The following is a 21,583-nucleotide window of genomic DNA, read 5'->3' on the forward strand; positions in this document are numbered from 1 at the left end:
GAAAGAGCGTGCAGCATCGATAATGACAATTTTAACTTTCGCGAAATTACTTTGCATTCGTAACGAATATTAAAATAAATATAATCTGCATACAGTTATTTTTCATACTATTCCTACTGAAACAACCTTCAAACAGTGGAAGTTGGGAGAAAATTTGTACTGTAATTCATGAAGCCCTTGAATATTAAATATCGTTGTTCTGTAATATTATAATTTGTAAATAGATGGTCTTAAATTATTTTTTTTTCTACAAAAATGTATAGATTGAAACTCTGAAGTTAACTAAAGCACTGAGCAGCCATTACACAGATTATTCTAGTGTATTCCTTTTTTAAATTACATGTTTAAGAACAGTTTCTTCGACAGTCACAAACATTATCAAACATAAAAGTTGAGAGAAAACGAGCCCTTGAACACTAAATATCTCTATTCTGTGATATTACAATTCCTGAAATAGATGGTCTCAAACTATCCTTTTCTTTCTTTCTAAACAAATTGACACGTTTGAGATTGAAACTAGCTAAAGCACTGAGCAGCCACTAGACAGTGGCAGTTAAAAAGAAATATGTCATTTATCAAAGACCTATACAATAAATATCGTTAATTTATAGTAATGTAACACCTACACAGATTATCCTAGAGTATTTTTCTTTGAATTATACGTTTAAAAGGGGGGTTCTGAGTTAGGCAAAGCACTGGGTGGCGGCTGGGGAGCCGCTAGTAGGCAATGGAGGCGAAGAGGAAATGGGAGAGTTTCCATTGCGCGTAATCGCCGTCCGAAATCGGCGATCTCCTTGACCGTGGTCGATCCGTTAAGGTAACGTAAGGTAAGGTAAGGAAAGGTGCGGTAACACGAGGTAAGATAAGGGCGTCATGCGTTGGTTACCGTTGGGTGGCGCTGGATGGTCCGCTTGGAATGTCGTTTAGCGACTTCCCTCTCCCACCATCTTCATCCAGAGCTCTTTCTTCGGCTTCTCTCCGGCCTCGTCTTCTCTTCGTTCAGCTCGTACGTGCCTTTCATTTCCGAACACCGGTGCGTATCTTCGTAGCCGTCGATTGTAATCGCGGACGGATCTTCGGTCGCTACCCTCTATCAGGGGCTTTGAGCTTCGCGCTGATAAAACGTTCCATTTTAAAAAATTTCTTTTGGAACACCTTACCTGGATCGACACCATCGACATATTTCTGGATTCTCTCTAGAGACCCTCTAATGATCTATAAATTTTTATTATTTAAACGGAGCAAATCATGGGGTAATCCTTTCCCTATTGAAAACACTATTTTGTAAATTTATTTTTGTGCAGTATCTTAACTAACATGGTTCTTTAATGATCTACAAATTTGTATTATTTGAACGGAGCAATCCCTGGTGAAATTTTGTTTCAAAACGTCGTGAATTTTTTTTTATTATTACACCTCTAATAATCCCATTGGGGAATTTTTAGTGAATTGACTAAGACTGACATGAACAGTATGGCGAATACACAGGTTGAGATATTAAATAATGAGGGTAAAAGATAACGTCGTGAATGAAAATTAATTCTGATTTAATGCAAATGAAAATTCCAGGAAATCGATAATATGATACACACTGAAAGTTACTGACATTAAAAATGTCTAATTTTCGAAGGATTCACGAGCTTAAAAACCTTCGATGCATAAATAGATGCAGTTCTATAGAGCTAAATATATAACAAAACTTTGTAGGTTAAAGTTATAATCGAGAATGAATGTGCACTTTGAACAGTTGCAGAAGCAAAACTCACGATAATGAGTTAGACAGTGGCGAGTATATAATAAAATTAGCAAACATACGTGATATCGAAAAAGTTACGATCATCGACGCAACCAGTAGCATTTATAATATTTTTATTATACGTTTTCGAAGCTTTTCTACCATTGAGAAAACGGCTCAAACAGTTCGAGACGCTAGAAGAATGTTGTTCTATAAACCTACACGTGCTAATAAATTTGTATGGCATAATAGACACTATTGCAAGGAGCTATAAAGAATGGAATCCATCCTATCGCTCATAAATTGTCTTTCTATGATAATAATGATATCAATTGTTAATTTATACGAATTCCTGACGAACAGTGATACGACCTTTTTTATCAATTCTTATTACTAAATCTGAGTTTCATCCAGGAGCAATTTATCCGGTTCTGCGATTCATAAAATCCATTAACGTTTAAGTTGCACTGTTCTTTCGTTTCAATTACTAACGTTTGTGCTATTTCACCTGGCAACATAAATCTTTTAGTCCGAAATAATGAAATCGTAGATTGAATCGACATAGAAATCTCAATTTACGAAATGTAAGATATTCTCGGTCAGATCTGACCCGGTGTCGTTATTATTTAACGAAAGGCAAAAAGGGAAGATCGTTCGCGGAAGACATTAAACGGAGAAGTTGAAAGTAACTTTTAAGTTGCACTGTTCTTTCGTTTCAATTATTAACATTTGTGCTATTTCACCTGACAATATGAATTCGAAATAATGAAATCGTAGATTGAATTGACATAGAAATCTCAATTTAAGAAATGTAAGATATTCTCGGTCAGATCTGACCCGGTGTCGTTATTATTTAACAAAAGGCAAAAAGGGAAGATCGTTTGCGAAAGACATTGAACGGAGAAGTTGAAGACAGCACGAAACTATTTCGTCGGGCTCGATTGAGTGGCGAATCATCAAACATCGTTCCTGAATGAACGGCTAAATAACACGTTCTTTGAACGAACCAGCTGTAACCATTGCAAACTAATCCGCGGCGTAACAGTGGCAATTACTGCTTTTACACAAGTAACGGACCGAAGATTACCGATGATTACCACCTCAGCCATTCCTTTATCGACAGTTTACTCTCACGCTGTTCCTTCCCATATACCCGGTAGCCACCCATCGAAAAATCCGATTTTTACTATCCGACGACGTGCTTTCGTGTTTCAAACGAAGCGTCCAATAAATAACGGAGCAATATATTTACGAGGATTAACGTCCCGTCGTTAATACGAGTACAGTTATAAATTGATTCGCGAACGTTGAATCGACGGGATTAGATTCGCTAAAAGGAAATAATCGTCGTTTCGTAACGATGAAAATTTCTTTTGACAGTTTCTTTTGGACGGTTTGGAAAAATTTTCAGAAGACGAGAATGACTCTGGAATAATTCTGGATCAAACGGTGACAAAAACTACAGCATAGAAGACACAGGTGTTAATGACGATAAGTAGCAAACGAAATAGAAGCCTCGACAGATAACAGACACTTCGACTCCTACAGAATTATTTGAAATAATATAATTTCGAAATTGCAAATCACTGTCTTTCTCGAATTGAAATTAGACGAATTAAGGAATTTCGAAATATCGTTGGAGAAGAAACTCTTTTTGGAAATTCTTTGTTACGTAAGATGAGAATTTTCTAAATGTTGCAACAAAATTGTTCAAGTATAGAGCCTTCCAAGTTCGAGCTAATATTATACCTGTTCGTTTCAAAAAGAGCAAGAGAAATCGTACGAAGTGCTCCCTGAAAACAGCGATTCGACGCACCTGATGTTGTGATTAGAGACGTACGAGCACGCCTATCGAGAGATTTTCTCTGCAGACTAGGTGTCTGTTCGCAGCCTCGAGCAGAATCGATTATCGAAAGTTCGCAAAGCACAGTAGGAACGAGCAAGAGTGTTCCGGTCGCTGCTGCCCGATGATTAACAGCTCGGATCGAAGAAAACACATTACAGAAACACCAAAACAACCTATGGACAATTTCTTCAAACCCCTACATACACACTACTCCTATCCCCTTGACAGTGAAACGTTACTTTTGTCAACTATTTACATAAAACTTGGCATAAATGGGGTAGCTGTATAACTCTAGAACTACTCAAAGTGTTCAAAATCATTCTGGTAATTTGTAATAAAAATTGTAAAAAATTTATCGTAGTTTTCTCTAAGAGTTTCAATTTCTTTGGTGCAAATAAATACACCATAATTGTCAGTAGTTCTAGCGTTAATATTTACCAGTTTACAAAAAGATACCTTCACTCATTAATGAAGAGTAAATTCACACGATCTTTAAAAACATATTTCACATATTCAAAACAAATATTAAACACTTTTCAATACTCAAATGTAATATACAAAATCGACATCAATTACTGCGTCAACCATGCAAACTTTCCTGTTAATTATAATAAATACAGCGTGCTAAAAAAAAAAATACCGTATTGAAATTACCATTCGACAAGAGGTCTCATATACGTTGTAGGACGGCCGCGAACGGGTTCGTTGATCGTTTAACGCTATCGAATAATTGCTACGCTTTGCGGCCGAGCAGATTCTCCGTCGTCGCGCGGACTTTACGATTCCGTTCGGTTTACCGATTTCTCGACCGCAGACCGCGGTTCGCGCTGATGGACGACGACAAAACTGAAAAATGGCCGATAGAAACAGTAGACGAACTAGTTCCCGGTGCCCCAGTAAATTCTTGTTGCATCGTACGACGAACACGACGATCGGTAGCCCCGCGGGCTTCTCGCGCCAGGAGGCTACGACGGATTATTCCGTATCCTTTCTTTATGTCGTCCTTTTTTTTTATTTTTAATCGCGCGGCTTTTGATCCGTGTAGAAACGAAAGGCACGATTAATCAGTCGTGTTCGAAAGCTGATCGTCGCGCGATCCGGTCGTTGATCGAGCACCGAAATGGCACCGAATCTCTATCCTTCGGATTCGGTACGAGGAAGAATCGCGGCCACCGATTATGACACCTCTCGTTCGACGTCATTAATCAACGAGCCCGCGATTTGATGTTAAGCCAACGCGACTAGGGATCTTCGAAAGTAGAATTTATTTTCAATTTATGAACGCGGATCGACCAACCGTTCGCGTTGCTCGTTTTTACGAATTTTTGCCGAGGGCTGTTCCAACGGAAACCGCGAACAATTTCGTACGTTTACGCGGCTACGAATATTTTCTTTTATGAATAATGAAGAGCGATCGCGCGTAAGAAGACTATGTTTACGCGCAATTTATTACTCTTCTTAATTACAACCTACCCATCGCGTTCAAAATGTAATTGCAGGCAAAATGGCAAAACGTCTTAACGATAATTATATTCAAGTTTTATGAAATTGCACGCGAGGAATTTCGCCGTAGCATTGCAACACAGCGAGCGTTGAAGCAAAGAATGGTTTATTGATCGAAATTGTACGTACGCTTTTCGGTATCCGACCTAAAAATAATTATCAAATATAATTAATTACTAAACGGCTGGTGAGACTTTGGAAATTAAAAATTTACTCGTCAATTTTAAGCTAGAATTTAAATATTTCTTTAAATGAATATACCGATCGTTGCAGTCGTAAAGAAGCGATCGTCATTAAATTTTCTTCGTCTTCGATCGAAAAACAGATAATTTAGTAACGTGATTCACTGCGTATAAGAGACCATAAAACGCCTGGAATCGTAAGGAAACGTACAAAGTGTAAAACTGTAGCTAGAAACTACGAGGGTTCATAAAACACATCGAAAGAAGCAAGAAAGTCTTAAATAACAGTTTTCCGTACGACTATGAATGCCGCGGAGTGATTCATATGGTAAGAGTTCGACGTGTCAATTTCGAACGCGCCTGAAACTCAATGAGAAAAGGCGTAAAAGCTAGCATCCGAACGAACAGCTATCGTTTTCAGTTTCTTCTACAAGAAACTCTGTACGCAATTCATAGGATACGTAATCTCCGTAGAGTTATTATTTACTTACAAAATAAAAACGCTAAATATCTCTCAAACAGTTACTTTTTAGCAAACGTTCCAAATGTTTAGTCATGTAGTTACTCCCACTTGTAATCGTGTATTATAATGGCGATTCAATATAAATGAAAAAAAACTTGTTCCTTGTGAATTAAATAACTCCACTTTTTCATACATTATTTGAATGGTTATGGCACGTTGAAAAGATTGATTCTCGTCTGATCATCGAAGTTAAGTGCATTGAACGCGACCAGTACTACGATAGATAACCGCTTGGAGAACACAGTAGTATAGTTTTATATTTGCAAACAAATTAGTAAATAATATAAGATATTATTTGGAATTATTGTACACTGTTTACATTATTATTATGCCTCTCCACTTGTTGATATTAAAGAAAAACAAAACTCTTCGTAAATAGAAGTAGCACAGTTGTAATAGTCATTCGGTAAAAGTAAATGGAAAGAATCATATAACAAAGATTCTTTTTATTTATAACGAATCTTCATATTATAGTGTAGGAATACGAGTGGAAGTAACTGTATTATGCATTACTTTGTTAATTTTGAAAGTCTCCGTATAAGGAACGAAAATATTAACGAGATTACAAGACGATTTGTGGTCATTTCGAATCGATCGAGGAACGGGTGAATACTTGTGGAGAGTTAATTAAGATTTACAGAATCGAAGATGTGATTAAGCCCTTGTCTTCGAGTGTCTCGTCCCGGCGCGGTATGTTCCGGTGTCGCGCGTCTTTTCACACCGACGCCTCGTTGCAACCGTGAATGGCGTTCCAAGGCGTAATTACGCGGCAGAATTTACACCGGCATAAATTACGCCCCGCGCAAGTCAACGATCTATAACGTTGGTTTGCCGGCCGTTTTCACCTTGCAGATTAATAGCGGTCTCGTGGCATGAATGAACGTTGACGGAAAAGCGGCTGGAAACTGTCGGGGAGGGGGACGACTCATTTCTGGTTGCGTTTAATTAATACGTACGTAGGTGCCTCCCGCCGCGAAATCCCAACCCCGATTCCGACAACGACGGCCAGGTGTTATCGAGTGTCACGATCTAATCTTATCCCGTGCAGGAGCAATAAATATTATTAGTATATTACGGTTGCAGCGGGCGTTTAATAGTAGGACAGCTGATAAGATTACCATTAGGATTCAAGTTGTTCTATTAAACGCGATTACAGAGGCTGGGAGTTTATGGAACGGAATAAAATTAACGGTATGGTATATCGGTGTGGTTACGAGAGTACAGTGAGCTTGATATGTTTAATTGTTAGGTATTACTCGTAACGAATGTTTAAGATAGAATATTGTAACGTTTTTGAAGATTCGTCTTAACTAGCCATCAGGGACCCTATTTAGGGGTCATGAATATATTTAATCAGTTTTTCTAAATTGCAATTTGTTACATTGCCTGAAATTATTTGTCTAGATGTAATGGATATATATAATTGCTGTTTTATAAATATACATTGGAAAACAGCTATAATCTACAGAATTTTTTATAAGTACTGTACAACTAAAGAAAGGTTTACGATTATCCAAAAGCGTAAGAATCATTGCACAGTTTTAGTCCGTCAATGTGTGAAATCACTCCTTCGTGGGAAAGCTTAATAATTAAACGAAAAATGAGGTCCAAACAAGAGTTTCAAACCTACTAACTAAAAAATTAAAAATAACGATGGGCTCCTATTATATAAACCTGCCTACTTTGATTTGCTGTCTTCGTTCACCTTATATAGAATTGTACTGTACAACGAAAGAAAGATTTACGACTATCCAAAAGCGTAAGATCCACTGTACGATTTTGATCCATCAACGTGTTAAATCAGTACTCCATAGGAAAGCTTTACAATTAAGTGAAAAATGATGTCCAAAGAAGAGTTTTAAAGCTACTAACTAAAAACTTCAAAATGATGATGGACTCCCATATGAACCTGCCCAGTCTGATCTGCTGTCTCTCGTTCACATATGTAGAATTGTACTATACAACGGAAGAAAGATCAACGATAATGAAAAGGCGTAAGAACCACTAAACCGAACCTGAAGCCTAACGAGCATCTCGCGAGATCGTCCGGCGGTGGTCAGGTGCTTAGACAGAGATAGGTGAGTAACTGGCACCCCGACGCCCGTCGGCGTCGCGCGGAGGTTCGCGGATGCAGATTTGCAGCGGCGATCGGGAAGCGTCGGCGAGCGTCGTGTGACCCCGTGGGGTATCTCTCCTATTCGTTCGGTCGTAGGACGTCCCCTCGTGAATCGCGGCCGCTCGATCGGCTGGTGGGGCAGCTCTAGGAGCAGTGGCACGTGGTGGCGCGTATCCTCGGGCGAAATTTCGGTCGTCTGTACGCGTGCACAAACGAGAGCTCTCCGTTCTCCTATCCTCCACTCCCGGGCTGACTGGTAGGGTAGAATTCTTAAGGTGGTGGTGGTGGTGGTGCAGCTGCCGGCGGAGGACGACGACGCCTGGTCCCAGTCCCCGATGGTGGTGGCCGCCGGTGGTGGTAGTAGTAGTAGTAGCTCTCGGTAAGAGCACACACCGTACCACCTCCCATTTCGTCCTCGTCGTGCTGGCACACGGCAGTTAGCTATACTTTCGTACGCCTCGCCGTCGTCCCCGTGGTTCAGTCGGTCGGCCGCAACACACCGCTCAATCAGCCGATCAGCTGTTCTCCTCTTGGCGCACCGGCTCGCCTCGATCTCCTGCGAACCGCCATCGATCCCATCACGCCGATCGACCCGTTTTCGTACCGTCGCTCGAGGAGAGAACCGTCTTCTTCGAGCCGGCGACGCTGACGCGTCCATGCGACCCTCTCGCCGCGGACTGATGCGCGAACGATCCACGACCATGTTCGAATCCTCGCGCGTACGTTCGCTCATCGCGCGCGCGACGGGCAACGAATCGTCGGGACGTCGTTCCTCCGACACTCCCGACGCTTGGTAAATCCACCCGTTTACCCCTCGACTTATTTATTTTCGGAGAAGATGAGTTTTTACCGTCCCTCTTCCTCGTCCTCCGATCCATTCGATCTCTAAGTTTGAAGGATCCTCGAGTAATGAATGGATTTCGAGGATATCGATTCCTGTCGAATCCTTTATAGTTTGCGAGGATCGAGCCTCCTCGATCGCTTGTTCCCGCGGTTCAAGGAGACCCGAAGTGATCGATCAAAGTGTACAAGTGCGTTGATCCGTGAGAAACGGTCCGGGAATATTTCGAGAAGTGGTGCAGCACGATTGACACCCTGACCGTGCGTGTGTGATGTGCGGGTAAATATAGTGTTTGGAAGTGGTGGACGGTGACTGGGACGGATTTAGCTACGGAACCGGCAAACTGGAGATCCTAGGGATGTTTCCGCCGCGCACGGAAGCGCCGACACCGGACAAGCTGGCGCTCTGTTACGCGCCGCACGTTGACATGACCACGGTCATCGAGGTCGAGGTGTGTTTCGATTGTAACTTTCACGATACCGGTGTCTCCGTTCCTCGAGAAACGTTTCTAATTGCATGAAAATTGACCGTTTACATTGATTAAGCTGCATCGATTCTCGATTTCCCAGCGAAACGAATTGCAGACATTTTTATTATGATAGATTGTGCGGCATTGCAACTCCATGAGAATCATTTTACTTGGAAATATGAAGATAGAAGTTCATCCCTTACACATTGACAGTTTGAAAGTTAGGCACAGGATTACTTTATCCAATGTAATTTAATTAATTGGTGTATCAAGTGTAACCAGACACCATCAAGACAATCTAAGTAAAGTTTGTTCTGTTATGGAAACGCCTAATAGTCCTGCAGGTTCATTTAAAAATATTGTCTATACATATTAATTAAACATTACTTTGGTATCATTTGAGAAAAATATTGCAATTGTGTTTTAGTCGATTCTTAACCATTCTTTGCGAATTTCACGGTTGAAAATTTCTTGATATAAACTATTGTTTAATAAGAGAAGCCTCCTGTCATTTGTCTACAATTTAAAACTATTACAAATGAAGTGGATAATTCCTTATTCTAGATAGAGAAATAACACTGTAAATCTTACTAATCTAATACTGTAATATCAATCATCTAATTCTTCTATCCCCATTTTCGAGTCCAACGAAACAAATATTATTAATAGAAATAGTACGTCCTAAGGCCCATTCGTTATTAACCTTACATTCGCGATGCTTTTTATACTAAGACACCATAAATTTCCACTAAGTATACCCCCTTCATCTTTGAAAGTTACTTCTTTGGATGTTACATATATATTTATAACAACGCTTAATCATTCATCTATACACGGATAACACATTTTACAGGTATGCGTTATTTTTACATCGGTATTCAGTGATAAAATTTCATTTCTCGAAGCGCAAGAGAAGAATCCTTGAACTATATTTCTTACAAACATTACTCATCCACCGATTATGTTAGTTTTTACTTCTCGATGATGTATGGAAATATAATTCAACGCTAAAGTGGTTTACAAAAAAGTTTCATTAGAATAGTTTCTCAAGCATCAAGGATAAATAAAAGAAAATAACAATAAAATTTCCTAAGCATTTAATAGTCTTTTACAAGCTAATTCACTACGTAACGTTTTCGACCCTTTCTTTTATCTTGTTCCTCTTTAGAAAATATACAAATTAATACCCAAATATTCAAACCACACACATCTTATTAACCAAACATTTAACAGCGTTGTAACACTACCCAAAAAGAAACGATCGAATACTAAGTTAGCTTGTAAAATACTATAAAATAAAGAATTAAAAATTTTCAGCTATGCGTAAAAATCCTTTCACAAAATTACGGAACAATTTTCTCAAACCACGATTCCTCTCAGAAACAATTAAACTCAAATACGAAACCGAACGACAAAAAATCAGATCCAATCGATCCGGATCTAAAGTTGTCTTCCGTTTATTTCCTCGTAGAGTTCGATCGTTCGTAATTTCTTTTCTAGTTATTTGTTCTTAATCTACGATCTGTCGATTTCGACACGAGCCGACTTATTGGTTATTAATTGTCTACTTGTCGTATGTGGTAAGAGGGACGATTTCTCTTGCGTTATCAATAGCGATCTCAGCTGGAAAGTTCGGCTATGCGTCTTATGAAATGAACCGACCGCTTGCAGGTTGTTCACGAGTCGAAATTTTATGCGTGTATAGTGTCAGATCCCGTCGATGGGACTCGCTATTAAATGATTGTAGCCTTTTTTCTCGTCCGTAATTTACATGATTCTCGACTTCTTAAATTACTCTCGGCGTGTCGATCGATCAAAAAATGATCCGTGCGTTACCAAACGGAACGATAGACTCGCAATGGATGTTTTACGAAAGAACATGCCTCGGAAGAATAACAGACATTTCGATCTGAAATTCACGGTTTACCGAACACTCGAGGTTTCTTCGTCGACGAATGTAAATTTGTTTCGCGGACGTGTGGGTAGTCGTTCTTTTCCAGTCAATACTCGACGGTATTCAAATTATCGCGCGAGTTTAATCGCCGTTTAATGTATTTTTAATTCACGATTGTACGATTACTATTTCTTTTGTAACTTTTGGACATTAATTCCACGTTATGTATACAAAGTTTGATAGAGTTTTATCATCCTATATTTCAATATTTTCTTATAACTTTCTACTGCACGTATTTCTAAAAATACTCGATTCCAAATATTTCTGTTGATTTTTTATTTCATTGTATCATAGACAAATATTACATACCGTTCGCGAGGATCAAAATAAATTGGTCAAAGGATGAAAGATGTATTTTTAATTCACTATTGTACGATTACTATTTCTTTTGTAACTTTTGGACATTTATTTCACGTTATGTATACAAAGTTTGACAGAGTTTTATCATTCCATATTTTAATATTTTCTTATAACTTTCTACTGCACGTATTTCTAAAAATACTGGATTCCAAATATTTCTGTTAATTTTCTATTTCATTGTATCATAGACAAATATTACACACCGTTCGCGAGGATCAAAATAAATGGGTCAAAGGATGAAAGAGATATTTCAGAAAATGGTTGCTCGGATCGCGCGTGCATTCTTACTTTTTACCCACGAAACAATATTAAACATCGTCGATAAAGCTGCTAAATGCCAGGCGTTCCTTTACGCGTAACCGGCGGATGCGAATTCTCGAAAAACGATGCAGCAATCAATTTTCAATAAACGTAAAAGAGCGATCGCGATAACGAGAAGGAGACTACGCATCCGCTTAAATCGGATATTTAACTGCGCGATAAATTCGTACCCAGAAATTTAACTACTAGAGAGAAATTCGAACCACGCGTCTTCCGGTCACGACCCGAACACGTGAAAGTCAGCCCCATATAATGGTCGAATAACGAATATTACTGCAAATTGAAGATTGCCTTAATGTCTTCCCGTAGCGTCGTCGCGACGAACGGTACTCTTTCTTCGCGCGTAACGACGCGTGTCATTAAACGACGACAAATATTTCATACAGGAACAGGGCGTACAGGAGTCCCTTCGTGCAACCTTGCCTACGCAAGGTGTTTCGAAACGACGATTTGGAAACACGATTCGGGGAGCACCGGTGAATTTTGCCTCGTTACGCGCCTAGTATCGGACAGATTAGGCAGTCACGTGTTTGACCAAGCGAGAGTTCCCTTCTATAACGGACCTTTCCGTTCAATTTTGGGCCGACGTCGTTAAATGCCGTTACGAGCCTCTTCTGTATCCAATTTTTCACTCCTCAAAAAACCCACGACCCGAGTATCGCTGTTTCCTACACCTCGTGATTCCTAATTCACTTTTCGCGCGAACTCGTACGCTGATCGAGGCGACATAACTAATTGCCACCAGGAATAAGCGTAAGAAAATATTCGAGTAGTAATCTCCTCGACATGTATGGTGTGAAATTGTGCTCGTCTTCCTTTTCCTTGAACTGTCAGTGATTAATTAACCGATACGAGGATTACTGGTAACATCCTCGATTTAAGGGACTGATCGAAGAAAGATAGTATCCGGCAAATTTAAATATTGACACAGAAATTCGAATTTAATTTTACACCTTGTAACTAAGCAAATGGACATTCTAATTTTTGATCTGTAGATTTCAAACTTCCAATAAATAATGACTACTTAATCGAATCGAGTAATTTCACCATCTTAATATGGTCGATGAAGTAAGACAGATTTTCCCCAAATTTAAAATTACAACACCAGTCCAATGAAGACAACTTCTACACGAATCTCCTCTTAAAAGATTATGTTTGTCCCTATCGGGTTTCATCGTACATTTAGGTTCTGGTTTCCATGTTATTGTACCAGGAATAAATAATTTATGAAACTGATAGAGATGTTTTCTCGAAACAAGAAAGCTAATACGCAATAACATTTTTTCCCCATAAAGATTTCTTAATGCTTCTTCATTTACTGGTAAACTTCGATTATAAATTTCACTAAACTTGAACAAAATCAAAGTAAACTATGCAAAGACATTGCACATAATGAAACGTAATCAAATTGGACCATCTTGCTCCAAATTTATTTGGTTGATCAGCTGACCAATTAAAGCTCCGATCGATGATGGACGATCTGTGTCACTTTTCGGTGTCACGAACGGTTTCGTTCCGACATAATTACAGGAATAATCTTTATTTTATTGCAGCAGAGTTGTACGAATGAGACGATCGAATAAAATATGACACGTTGAATTGACAATAAATATATAGTTACGGCACAGAGGTGCGGTACAAGATGTTATTAACCTAACACGGAATGACACTCAAATTTAAATTGCACGAGTGGAATCGACACGTGACATTCGCGCGTAGAAAGTCGTATGAATGGGTAAAAAAGTACTTGTTGGCCCTTCCGCGGCTTATAGAGATGTTCGAGATCGTATCACGAGAGCAGAGACCTAATGGCTGGCGCGGGCATAGTGTCGATACAAAGCCTTTCCGCTGTTATTCAGATAAATCACTGCTGATACCATCTTACCTGAGTGATACTGCGTAATCGTTCCATCGAAAGATTACGTGGACCAGATTGCAGTCGGTTTTCATCGTGTGAAAAATTTCGAAGCTCGAACGAAGGCGTTGCGGATTTAGAAATTGCACGCGTCGAAAAGGAATAACGTATTTCATCGTCGAGATAAATTATTCAGGAAAGAGAAAAATAATTATAGACGTATCAATGTCTTCGTTTCTGAAGATTATTCAAATATAAAATCGAACTTTTATATATTAATATTAGAATCTTGGGAACGATCTAAATATTAAGGAAAATGGAAATTACTTACTTACCTTTGCTCGTGTAACATAACACTGAAAAGCAATAATATACATAAATGTATGTATATGCACGTAAATATATTTGTATAAACGTATATTTCTGAACGCTTTAGTAATTATTACGTTGGTTGACCAATATTATCATTTCCTTGTGTATTTAATTTTTAATAGTGGTGCAAAATAATAATTTTGTTTGAAACGTGAAACAAAAATTCGCGACAAAGTAACCTTTCTCTAGAAATATTATTTGCTTTAAAGTCACGGATATTCGATATCAAGATCGAATTTAATTATTCTATCTCGATATATTTCCGATATCGTAAATTCCATCGATCGTGGTGCACGTATTTGCCATTGTTGCGTCGAGAACAAAACGTCAATTTATACGTGCAATTCACTATATTTCCAAGCTAAAATATGCTTAATCACTCTTTAGCAATTTGCTTTGATGATCTTGCGGTTTGTGACCGATATTCCATACGGTCAATAGTTCGCGTAGACTCCGATTTAATCAGCATTTTACGCGGTGATCCTCATCTAAACTTTCCCCGCACTGTTGAGCAACAAGCAGACGAGAATTTATATTACAAATGAAGCGTAGAACAAGTACAAAGCGCGATGCCTAAAATAGCTGCGAATTAATAGTCGAATACAAACGATAATTATTTTTCGATAAAAAAAAATTCCGAGCCGTTTAATGGCGATGGAAAGTAACCATACCGCGACTTATGGACTCCTCGTAATAACGTATGAACACTATAATTTCGTTCTTCTTACGACGTACCTGCCGGAAGCTTGTATCTTTCCGAGATTCCAATTTTCAAATTGCCAAACCCTCTCGAACGTACTAATTTCCAGAGAGACACACTTTGTTCTATGCATATTAAAATCGTAAAATAATTGTCTAGGTCTTCCATAGTGGAATCAGGGCTATATTTATCTGCAGAAACGGGGATAGATAATCTGCTCTATGTAGCCTTCTAAATGGAACGAATTCGGCTGAAATTTTTTATCGTGCTTTAATCGTACCATTAGATCTCCTCGTAAAATTATATCTCAATTTAAGCGACTGGTAGAAAAAGCCTGAAGGCGACAGAGTCCTGAGTACATTAGGAAGAGTCTGATGAGTTTCTCACTTGCGTTGTGAAACCAGAATTTAAGCAGTCTCAAATATTCCACCTTTATTATTTATACGTTGACAATTTGATAAAATAGAACACTTTTTATTATCATTTCTCTGTCACCAAATTCATTTTAACCACTATTTTTATCTTTATTGCTTCAAATATATCTAGTAACCATTTCGAGACAATTTTCTGAAGACTGTCTATTTCGATTTCCTATGGAATACTTGCAAGTCACCAAAGTGTAAAAATACAAAAACCAAATCCTTGCACAACGATATATATAAAATTTTTCAATAACTAAATGAATTAAGACTCAATTACATCGTCGATACAAATTGTTTTCAAATCCCAGTACAACCCACTTTCGTTTCTCCAATGAATATTTTCCATTCGTTTTTCGATAATCTCGTAATTTTTCCATGTTTAGCTAGGCGACGAACGATCGTAGATCGCGAGAGATTGCGAACGGAGTAAAATCGCGTTGATCTACGAACGTCCCGCGGTCGGACAGCTTCCAGGTTATCGTTTCTAATGACACCTTATCGCGTTATCGATTTTCACGTACAGAGATCGCGACACACCTACATTCTGCCTGTAAGGTATTTGCGTTACGCTGCACGCCATAAGATTTGCATAGTATTTATCCGCATTTATGCTCACCACCTTCGGCGAATAAGCGACACTGTCCCCCGTGTACTCGTCGTTTATAGTAATGGCAGACCTCCAGCGCCGTTGCCATGATTTCTTCCACCGAACGCCGGACATTGGTCACTGCAATTACGCTTGGCCAGCAATTTTTTAATAACAGCGAAAGTTTCGCTTGACGTCGAGTTACGCGGCCCGTCCGCGCACAAATGCGTATCCCCGTGAACTTTTATTATGGTTATTAGTTCTTTTATTTTTTCGCGTTGTCCCGATGCGTGAGGCCATTCGCCGGATACGATTACGATCAATTACGGTAGAAATAGATTGTGGATGACCTGATCTTGGTTACCGCGTCAAGGTAGGAGAAACCGGGCCTGGAAAGTAACGCGTTTAAGTGTTTGTTTCCTTCTGACTTAATCGTCTTCTCGTTGAGTAGAACTCGGTACGCGGCGTTTTTTTTTTTTTGACTTTTAATGCTGAATTAACGACACATATCGTTATGCAATGATGAAAACATCGTGAGGACACGTAATTTCCTGAAATTAATGCGTTCCAGGACGGAATGCGAAAATTCGACGTTCCAAAATTTATGTTTTGGCGTACGAATCATAATATAGAAATCAACATGTCGAAAATAGATATCTTAAACGACTTGCAATTAGATATATTAAAACTGACACTTCATTTAACTTTGCGAAAAAAAATTATCAGTTTCTTCACAGGAGATGCATAGATAACCTGCTTTATTAATTGGAATAAATCGTACAAGAATATTTCTGTATTAACATTTTTGTACGTATATATTTTCCGTTAATAGAGTTAAAAGGAAAAACGCGGGTTCATGAAACGATCAGATACATACCTAATTCGAATAAGTAATCTTGTAATTGCTTCGAACGATGTATTTCATGCAGAAAATGAAAATGATCAACTATGCACAGGAAATTTACATAAATTTTAAAGTGAAAATTAATAGGAAACTACGCGTTTCCAATTTTATCGTTGTATTTTACTCTTTTGTTAATGAAAGGTTCGTTCATTTTCTATGGAAATAGGTCGATCGAATACCTAAAAAATTCCACGTTAAAACTCTTTTTCGTCGGTTGTAGAACCACGAACGAGCGTTGTATGCCACGAATTAAAAAATTTACTCGCCTTCCGTGTAGAAGTGTTCTGTTTGAAGGTAATTTGATTGAAATCGTTCAGAAAAAATGGAGGCTTCGAAAAAACTTGTCAGTATTATCATAAATGCACTAAATGCATTATCTATGTACATGCACAATCAATTATTTTGCTTCCGACAACTTCGATGAGTTGTTTTTTAAGTCAATATACAAATGTACGCCGCATATCTTTACCATATGCATTGCTATAATTTTATTTAAATGACGTTCAAAGCCTAAGACAGTAATTTACAAACCTTTTAAGAGAAGTCGTCTAGCTTTCTCATCGTTTGAAAAAATGAACATTTCTGCGTTCAGTTTAATTCTGTTTCTTTTAGCAAAAATTATTTTATTCGTCCTGCAAATGATGTGTTTACTTAAATGAAAATATTTTATATTAAGCAACGGAATGCAATATATTCCGATGGGCGTTTATCAGCCACCCACGCGCCTTTTTAAGAGTTACGTGCACTAAATGTCCGCGTACATAAATTATTTAACAAGCATAAAGTATCGCACGATCGTTTGTAATATTTCATACCGTAAAATTATTCAAACGCTCGTTTCTGCGCTCTTCTTGGACCTCTAAACGCGACGTTAAATTTCTATTCGTACATCCGAGTTTGCCATAAAATCGAAATCTCCCTCTACAATCGGCAAACGGTTGCGTAAAATATTTTCACGAATCGACAAACATCGATTTGAAACTGGCCACTCTTCTACGCCGAACAAACGAATGCAATTGCGATCGAAAACTAACAAAAAATTTATATTTCTACACGGTGAATTCAATGTTTATTCGAAAAACTCAACTTTGTAGAATATTGTATCATTTTCCAAAAACAAATCGTAAAATAATATTATTTGCAACTTACCGATAGAAAAGACAGACATAATTGGTGGTAGAATAACACAGTAAGCAAGTTTGAATTTACTTTACGCGGTTCTAACAGATTTTCAAAATGAAGCTTTGGAAGAAGAAGCTTATTACCGAATTATTTTTTTCACTTGTATTACGAATTAGATTGCGCGAAGATGCTTGTTAACCCCCTTGCTATACAATTACGAGTTCGACTCGTCTCAAGTTCTTGATTCACAATTGACAAATGAAGTTTCACAATCACTCATCATGAAGTCTTACAAGAAGTATACTACTAGACAAGGCACGTACGTCTTACTAATCTTGTATATTGTAGTTAAATATTTAATCATTCGACGTGAGTTGACACTATCGTGCAAAGTTATCGACTTCCACCAACCAAAGGAAAGATTTGAAGTTTTATTAGAAATTGTCTACGTTTTTCGTAGCAATAAATACATGGTTATCTAATAGATTTTTACATTGATGTTGATATGAGACAACTTTTAATTCATCATTAAAGGTTGATTTAAATTTCATATTTGCGTGCAATTTTTAATTGATTCTAAATAAATATTTTGTATATTAAAATCAACACATTTTTACATTCACGAGGTAGTCGTAAAACAAATCAATTCTTTTTCGTGGCCATCGTACGAACAGATGTAAACAAAATTAAATAGTATACGTTTGAAAAATTACATTAAATCGTACGTCATGGGGTTAAAGACTGTACCAACGAATATTATATTTTTTGTTACAAACTGATATTGTGAATTATTACTAAAAAAATGTTTTGTCTGTTAACAGGACCGTTTAACTGGTCACGGAGGTATTTCCTCGCTGGGCGGTGGAAATTCCTCGCCGTATTCCGGCGCCCATCACCACGGTCACAGAGGCAATGGGAACGGCAGCGGGATGCCCCATCACGGGGGTGCTTCCTTGCCCACCGCCTCGGACTTTCAACCCCCTTACTTTCCACCCCCGTTCCCCTCGCACCACCACGCGCCAGCGAGTCCTCAGCATCCGGGCCTCGGCCAGCCACAACATCTCGACTACCTCGTCGGCGATCCTTACACGCAGACGCTCAACACGTTGCATCAACATCACTACAACCACCTGAGCGCCGCCGTTACGGCTGGCCAGAGGAGCGGGGACCTCAGAAGGGATGCCGAGGGTATACACGTGGTGAGTAATTACCTCCACCAGTTACTCACTACCTAATAGTTACTTAATCCCTCTTAAGTTCAAGTGCACCATCACATGCCTCTCAGACTCTCGAAACTACCTAGCTTACGATCTGTTCCACTCTTTAATTCAGGCTAATTTGCATAAATTTTATTAGAATTATTTACTCTGTTGAGTGACATTTGACATCGTGTTATTTTTTTTTTATTAAATGTTTGGAACCGTACGTACAGGTTTATGTACAATGGTGTAATTCTCAGAAGAGCTTGAAATTTGCCAAGGAACATTACAATAAACATCAATTTGGAAGTCTCTCGTTTGGAGTCATGAAAAAAAAGAATGAAACGATAGAATACAAATTTATAACACCTACTGTCAAACAGTTCATCGTATGGGGTAGCTTTAGTAACAACCACGTGTAAATTTATCAGTTATTGAAAGAAAATTGACTGCAGTCGAAACAAAAAACATGAAATCGTTAACCCTAGAACTACCGTCAATTATAGGACATTTATTTGTACCAAAGGAATCAAAACGATAGATACTTGCCTAATATATAATTCAATAGGAAATAAATGATAAATTTTCAAAAATCCAGTCAAGTAGAAATTAAGTATTTCATCATCCACTGTTATAGTTTGTTTCCATCCATAAAAAAAGTTTGAAAATAATAACGCGACGACACGTCGAGAGCGTTGATCTATAAATTAGAGGAATCGAATCGGTAATAAATCGTGCGCTGGTATCGTCGCGCGAAGGGGCTTTTATCGCCGTGGCTTTTACGCGTAAAATCGAAGCGCGCGGAGATCCGGTCACGTGCACGTCCGGCCGGCTCATTAGAAAAGTCCGCGGCATATTATTTGTAGGGCGGACCCGGCTGGCGGCCCTCTTGGAACAGCAGGGGGATACGTAATAATGGGTGGTATCGATCTATTAGACGTATCGCGTCCAATAAGTCCGCCCGTGACATCGGTGATTGCGATCGTTGATCCCTTCGCGGAGCACGCGAACCGCCGCGACGGCGATGCGCGCGACATTTGCATTTGCCACGGTGCCGCGTACCTGTCCCCGTGTAATAAGAGGGCTGCCCCGTGCAGGGAACCAGCGTAACTCGAAAGAAACACGAGCGCGTCTCGGGGAAATAAAAAAAAAATAAAAGAACCGTGGAGGAAGTCGAAGACGAACGAAACGTTTTGTTCTCCTCTCCCACCTCGTCGGATCGATCTTTCTGGTCCATGGACAGGATCGCGGTTTCTTGCTCGTTCCACGCTCCTTTCTGTTCTGGAATTACCCGCGAGTACGCGCGGGATACGTTCAAATACACGCGGGGAATCACGGTTAAGTACCCACGGCGGGTTTTTGTTTGTCGAGGTGTCACGGGTACTGTTTGTTCTAGTATGAAGCGCGAAAGAGCGTCGGAGCTGCGTTGCGAGTAGACGCGAGTTGGAGACCGTTTGTAGTCGTGGATCCGTTTGTTCTTTCAGGATGTATTTGGAGAAATGTGTTTGACCGCGAACAAACTGAGACGTCTGTGCGCGGCATTTAAATGTAGGTGACTTAAAGAGTACGTGTAGGAGATATTAATTCGAGAGTCGATGAGTTGGAAAAGTTTCGTTTGACGATGTTTGTCGCGGTATATGAGGGTCGTTTGATGTGTAAAGGGACTGATATATTGTTTTTCGTCACTTGGAAACTTCTTTTCACACAATGTGTTTTTCAGAGGACCGAATAAAGTGTAATTTTTTTATGTTTGCGAGCGTTGATTGTCGTTTGAAATGCTCAGAATATTCGTCGATCGAACGGAGGTCAACGTCCAACTCTTCGTGTGATGATAAATTGGTACAATAAAACCTCGATTTACACAACTACAGTAGAGTTCCAATTATTCGACATCCGGGTATTCGAATAACTATAATAGAAGGTGAACAAATTTTTAGGCGAAAAAAAAAAGATTTTCAAATCGCTCTAAAAAAATTATTTTTAGTTGAGGAGGTCAATTGCAATCATTTTTGGTGAATAGACATACCCCCAAAATCCTACTCACTTTCGAGAAAAAAATTCATAAAATGCCTAAATTTTTCGGCGAAATTAAAAAATTTCGAATCGTTATAAAAAAATTATTTTTGGCTGCAGGGGCCAATTATAATCATTTTTGGTGAATAGACATACCCCCAAATTCCTACGCACTTTTGAGAAAAAAATTCCTTACCAAAAATGTCATCTCTGACCAGAAATGATTCCCCGAAATTTCATGCATATCTTTAAAATGTCATAACTTCTGAACGGATTGGACGATTTTAATGTTTAAAAAAGCAAATTACGCGTATTTTGATGGAGAATATGTACAAATCGCAAAAATATTCGTAAAGTTGGTCCCTGACCTCGCAAAATGAGAAAAACCCCATAAAAATGGTCCAATTTTCAAACAGCCATAACTTCTATAATAATGAATATATTTCAATGAAACTTTTTTCTGAAGTAGAGCCCATGGGTACCTACAAAAAAGTATTAGACAACTTTTCCGTAACGCGTCAAACAAATTTTTTAAAAATGAAAAACGAATTTTTAGGAAA

At 38.7% G+C, this 21,583-nt stretch overlaps 1 protein-coding gene across 6 annotated transcripts in view; it reads left to right on the forward strand.

The window, feature by feature from the left end:
* Positions 1-21,583, forward strand: part of Tfap-2 (transcription factor AP-2) — a 309,571-nt gene that overhangs the window by 232,568 nt on the left and 55,420 nt on the right. For 5 of the 6 annotated variants that reach the window (XM_076763705.1, XM_076763708.1, XM_076763704.1 and 2 more), the window contains one exon: positions 18,633-19,010. In XM_076763705.1, coding sequence (XP_076619820.1) covers positions 18,633-19,010 — 378 coding nt within the window. Of the gene's footprint in view, positions 1-8,266; positions 9,198-18,632; positions 19,011-21,583 lie in introns of those variants that run through there. The other variant, XM_076763703.1, reaches the window with a different exon arrangement.

Source organism: Colletes latitarsis, chromosome 4, assembly GCF_051014445.1.
Source record: "Colletes latitarsis isolate SP2378_abdomen chromosome 4, iyColLati1, whole genome shotgun sequence".
Classification (NCBI taxonomy): Eukaryota; Metazoa; Arthropoda; class Insecta; order Hymenoptera; family Colletidae; genus Colletes; species Colletes latitarsis.